The sequence below is a fragment of the Salvelinus sp. IW2-2015 genome, linkage group LG36 (genome assembly GCF_002910315.2).
Source record: "Salvelinus sp. IW2-2015 linkage group LG36, ASM291031v2, whole genome shotgun sequence".
NCBI lineage: Eukaryota > Metazoa > Chordata > Actinopteri > Salmoniformes > Salmonidae > Salvelinus > Salvelinus sp. IW2-2015.
In genome coordinates this window covers 29,273,623-29,279,622 of record NC_036875.1, presented here as the reverse complement: position 1 = coordinate 29,279,622, position 6,000 = coordinate 29,273,623, and the positions used below count along the sequence as shown (strand labels likewise).

General features: G+C 41.5%; 1 protein-coding gene and 1 pseudogene across 9 annotated transcripts in view; one reads left to right on the top strand and one right to left on the bottom strand.

Moving 5' to 3' along the window:
- Positions 1–1,546: 1,546 nt before the first annotated feature.
- Positions 1,547–4,469, bottom strand: LOC111959580 (dual specificity protein phosphatase 19-like; annotated as a pseudogene).
- A 906-nt stretch (positions 4,470–5,375) lies between these two features.
- LOC111959579 (nck-associated protein 1) overlaps positions 5,376–6,000 on the top strand; it is a 69,982-nt gene continuing 69,357 nt past the window's right edge. For 4 of the 9 annotated variants that reach the window (XM_070437715.1, XM_023981241.2, XM_070437716.1 and 1 more), the window contains exon 1: positions 5,376–5,687. In XM_070437715.1, coding sequence (XP_070293816.1) covers positions 5,568–5,687 — 120 coding nt within the window. In that variant the 5' untranslated portion in view covers positions 5,376–5,567. The remainder of the gene's footprint in view (positions 5,688–6,000) is intronic. The other 5 variants (XM_023981244.3, XM_070437719.1, XM_023981243.3 and 2 more) reach the window with 3 other exon arrangements.

The window sequence follows — 6,000 nt, the reverse complement described above, 5'->3', positions numbered from 1 at the left end:
CCGCCACCACAGTGAGGCCCCGGAGTATGCACCGGGGGATCGGGTCTGGCTCTCGACCCGAAACCTGCCCCTTCACCTGCCCTGCCGGAAGCTGGGTCCGCGGTTTGTGGGGCCATTTAAAGTCKTGGGGAGGTTGAACGAGGTTTGTTATAGGTTACAACTTCCCCCTGATTACCGTATTAACCCCTRATTCCATGTGTCTCTCCTCAGGCCGGTGGTGGCTYGTCCGCTCCAGCAGTCTGAGGTGCGGGAGGTTCCTCCGCCCCCTCTGAACATCGAGGGGGCCCCGGCGTATACTGTGCGAGCCATCATGGACTCAAGACGTCGGGCGAGAGGCCTTCAGTACCTCGTGGAGTGGGAGGGGTACGGTCCGGAGGAGAGATGCTGGGTGCCGGTGGAGGACATCCTGGATCCATCATTACTGCAGGAATTTCACCGCCTCCATCCGGATCGCCCTGCGCCTCGTCCTCCGGGTCGTCCCCGACGCCGGTGTCGGCGCGCTGCTGGAGCCGCACGTCAAGGGGGGTACTGTCACGACTTCGGCCGAAGTTGGTCCCTCTCCTTGTTCGGGCGGCGTTCGGCGGTCACCACCGATCCATGTTTCATTTTCGTTTTGTCTTGATCATACACACCTGGTTTTCATTCCATTAATTATGTTCCTTATTTAACCCTCTGACTTCCCTCTCTGTTTTGTGTGTTATTGTTTGTCATGTGGGCTCGTGTTGATAGTGCTTTGGAATATTGTGTTTGTTCCTTGTTTGGAACTTTACTTATATTTTGAGTAAATTTGGACTATTACTCATATCTGTGTCCTGCGCCTGACTCTGCATTTTTCCATTCACCAACACCCTCACAATCTTGCCTCCAGTAGAATACATCTGTTATTCAACATCSCATAGATTTTTACAATAATACATCTAAGGATGTCCGTAATATTTCTTAAACCAAAATTAACGTTAATCAAATTAAAACTCTACATTAAACAATAATATTTTTGTATCAGTTTAGTCTAGTTTAGTTTCTTTACCTGTCACCCCACACATTTTTGGTACAAAAAAAGAAAGACTCAAAATMTATTTAAGAATTGTTGCACAGACATGGCATCGTTCATAAAGTTGAGAATTGTATATTTATACCTTTCCTATTCAAATTAGATTATTTTCAATTCCATTGTGGCCTCAAACCARCCTCAGTGGTTTATAGAAATTGATGACGGGAATGTTTAACTATTGGATAACACTGGCCCCACAGTGTAAATTGACAGGGCATTGTAGGYCATTTAAAAATGACAGCTAATGAACACCTCAACATGATGGTGGGGTCCCTTGGATTAGGGGATTAGGGGCCATATTAAGATCCATAATGTCACCCAATTCCCTATATAGTGCATTACGTTTGACCAGGGCCCCAGTGCACAATACTGTATAGGGAATAGAGTGCTATTTCGGACACAGCCAAGGATCTTTATCAGAATTATCTTTTTATGAGAAACAGTGGCTGATGATGAAATGCATTACTCTGGAGCTGCAGGTGTTGCTGTTGTTGCTCATTCATAGTCCCCACCATTGGCTTGTATGCCCCATTTAGGTTTGAAACCTTTCAARTGTTCAACAAAGCCTGGGTTTGGGCATGTGGCTGGCCGGGCTGATTTTACCAAGGCAAATGCGTCATCAAAAGGCTTCCCTTCCCTGGACATCAGGTATCCAATGACAACCGAGGCGGACCTCGAGACTCCGGAATTGCAGTGAACCAACACAACTCCTTTCTGAGAGGGAAGAAGAGGGAAACAAGCCTTATGCCAGTAGAATGAAGGCATACCCAAAAGCACTTCAGCCCAGTTTGAACAAAAAAGGGAATTAATAGCTCAACTGAGGGACTTGATAATCAAAAAAACCTTTAGAAGTGTTCTGGGATTTTTTTATTTAATTTTTATAAAGCATTATGTCAGTTTAGTGCTATCTAGTCCAAAAGCATGAGACATGAGGTGCTCGGCTGCTTTAAATATTAATCCCATCCCTTCAATTCACACAGCCTGTCACGCCCTGGCCTTAGTATTCTTTGTTTTCTTTATGTTTTTTAGTTAGGTCAGGGTGTGACATGGGGAATGTATGTGTTTTTGTAGTGTCTAGTGTAGTTGTCTAGTTATGTCTATGGCTGCCTAGATTGGTTCTCAATTAGAGGCAGCTGTGGTTCATTGTCTCTGATTGAGAGCCATATTTAAGGCAGTCATAGGCATTGGGGTTTTGTGGGTAATTGTCTGTGTCTATGTTGCATGTTTGCACTTAGTCTTTGATAGCTTCACGTTCGTCTGTTTGTTGTTTTGTTTCGTTGTCCTTCTTCTAATAAAGAGAAGATGTATTTTCCACACGCTGCGCCATGGTCCTCTCTCTCTCCCATTGACGATCGTGACACAGCCCCAGTAACACAAGATCAATTACATCATCCTGCACTTCATGGTAGTCTAATTGTCACGTTCTGACCTTAGTTCCTTTTTTATGTCTTTATTTTGGTTTGGTCAGGGCGTGAGTTGGGGTGGGCATTCTATGTTGTTTTTCTATGTTTTCCATTTCTGTGTTTGGCCTGGTATGGTTCTCAATCAGAGGCAGCTGTCGATCGTTGTCTCTGATTGAGAATCATACTTAGGTAGCCTGTTTTCCKCATTTTGGGTGTGGGTGATTGTTTTCTGTTTTGTGCGTGTTCCTTACAGAACTGTTTCGGTTTCGTTCTCGCGCTTTATTATTTTTGTAATTTCAGTGTTCAGTTTATTTTGTTTATTAAAATGAACACTTACCACGCTGCACCTTGGTCCTCTTCTCCTTCACCAGACGAAAATCGTTACWCTWATAAAATACTCTTATGCTAATCACACACAATGGCACAATTACAAGCTGTAAGGTGATATAATTATTCTCCCAGTCAGCTAAGCATCATTGATGGTTGGATTAGCCAAATTGGAGTTACCCCTGCATGGTATCACAGGTTACATAGGGAAATAAAATAGCCAGTAGCCACCAACCTCCATTCAACTGAGAGTGGAAAGTTATTTCCAATAGGCCAAGTTATTGTAATCATAAACCTTTGGTGAATTTTCACCATGTGGCAGTGTCAGGTTGTTGGGTAACCAGCACAGCATTTTGCTAAAAGGTTGTATAGCAAACATAGGGCCACTATATATATGATATTTCTACAACAGGATAAATTATGCATGGTGAAAACTCTGCCGTGTATTATTTATTACCCATTGGGGATACCTAGAGGTAGTGAGGGAGGCTTTGCATTTGCTCACTGCTGTCCAGTATCAGATATAGGCCAGGTAATAAACTTGAACAGTCAAGGAAATTACTAAAGTAAAGTTKAACAAAGTAGCTTAACGTAAAGTAAAGTAATTTGACCTATGTGCTGTACACAGAGTGCTTATTAATAATAAAAGTTAGCAAGTGGAAAAAACGTGTGTCACCATTCATGATGCTTAGGAATGTTTACTGTCAGGTAAGATGAATGCAGTGAAATATAGGGTATTAAAGCATAAAAACAAAATATGAAGAAAAATAAATTTAACTGGATATWACTGCCCCCAATTAGCCTACATTAGTCTACATTAGTCTACATTYGCCTACAAGGTCGTGAGAACATGAACAACTTAATGCTTGGTCTATGAATTTTGAGCACTCTTGGAAATAGGATGTTATGTCAGTATCAGGAACATCCAGAATGCTCAGTGTTTTATAAATGAACAGGTCTGGAAAGGCGTTTTCAACACCATAGGCTACATTCAATATGTGGGACACCTGAAATGGAAGAAGAACATTTATGAAACGCCAAAACAAAACAGAAGTAGACAGAAAATTATATAAACATGTCTCTATTACATAAAACCAATACCTTATATTTTTTCAGAGTTCCAAAGTCATGTGCAGCATCTTGTGAGCCTACAACAATAATTAACAATCATCAAATTGTGAACCTGTGAGGCATTTTGTAATGGAAATATAACTGAGCCTATAGAGATTTGGCAGATATGTTTATAATGACTTACTACAYTAATGATACTGTAAAAGTTTAAACTGTCTGAAGGGAAAAATACATGTGTTTACATGCAATAATCGAGTGGACTCAGAGTCTCATTGGCAACAAACTTAAAACCCCCATATCATTTATTGATACCTCTGTGTGTCTGTAGGCACCTGTCAATTGTATTATGACAGCTAAGTGTCCCCTGTCAATAACACACATCTCATCCACTCACCTAATATTAAATAAGGTTAAATAACTCCAACTTGTAAGTCCCAGCTGTTGTCCTGTACATAGCCGCATGCTGTCTCAGGCTGAGTTGTATCCTCTACAACATGAATAGTTGACCCTTTCCATGTCTCAATAATCCTCCTGCCACTCAATGTTGTCACGCGGGTGCATTGTTTTCTCAAATTGGTCTTGGAAAATGTCTTTATTTCCTGGGTAAGAGACTGCATCACATTTGTCTTCTCAAAACAAAGCAAAGAATAATTGGTATGCTACTCCCTTGGATGTACTGTGAACAGTGCCTAGCTCCTGGTTCAAATGGACTCCTGCATGTTTTCTGGACAGATTTTGTCAACCCCAATTTGAAAATTGAGAACTCCTATCAGTCAATCTACCCGTATGGGTCCCTGGGCTTTTTTTCTGGGTGTCACAGATGTCACTATCACATGATGCCATTCTAAAGCCTGTGTGTGTGTGTGTGTGTGTGTGTGTGTGTGTGTGTGTGTGTGTGTGTGTGCTGTGTGTGTGTGTGTGTGTGTGTGTGTGTGTGTGTGTGTCCAATAGGCTGGTGCAGTGGTATATTATTTCAAAATCTATTTTACATTCTGTCATCATCATTTTCCAACACAACCGAGATACCATTGAATCGAGGATTGACCTAAAGGGCTTGCCCATATGAAGTTTTACACATGAACAGTATTTATGTTTAAATAATGTATTCTACAACAGGTGGGTCAAAACAAGCATTGTGATTGGTTGAGATMAGTTTTAAAAACCAGTTTTAAAAACCGGTTTAGCAAGAGTATGTTCTTGATACCATAGCAAATGACAAATATTTAAGAAAATAATATAATAAAATGTCACACTAATGATAATGACCACCACAAGAATGCAAGGAATGCATGCTGGTCCTCTGTAGCTCAGTTGGTAGAGCATTGCAACGCCAGGATAGTGGATTCGATTCRTGGGACCTCCCATTATTAAACATGTATGCACGCATGACTCGCCCAAACAAATTGAATAATACAAATCTATAATTTAGAACWATTTTGTCGTGGGTGTAGTGTGGGTGCAGCCTACATATAAAATAGTATGTTCCGTCCCTAGCTGGTCACGTGCCGTGCCTTTGGATTGCAGGAAACAGCCTCGTTTTCGTCAGATAGGACAACACCTAGTAAAAAAKCGAGTCTGCGACGGGAGAGAGGAGTGGGGCTTGGCGAAACCGCTCAACCCACAGAATGGGCGATTTATAACATTTTAACACTCGAGTGTCACTATTTTCACAACAAACAAATTCTACAACGATTATTTTACAAGATTCAGTAGCTATGTCGGCAACATTGTCGCGCGGCTCGCTCCAACCGGGCCAGCAGAAGCTGGCCGAGAAATTTACCATTCTGAACGACCGGGGCATCGGGATGCTCACTCGTGTCTATAATATCAAGAAGGTAAGGTACTCAGTGTAATTCTTCAGTTTCAAATTGTAACTACATTGAAGAGAAATTAAAGATCAAACCCCAAAATGATCTGTGATGTATGGCAGAAGCCTTCATTTGAAATCCAAAGGATGACGGCTAGGGCTGTAGAATTCCAGTCAAGGCCCTCCTGAAATGTGTTGCAGTATAAGTTAGCTATGTGGCTAGCCAAGCTCTGTCATCAATAGCATCAAAATGCCAAATCACTGTTTTCTGAGATTGATCTATTTKAATTTTCGTATAACAATAATAAAAACTCATGGGATATTTGAAAGATGTTGCTCAC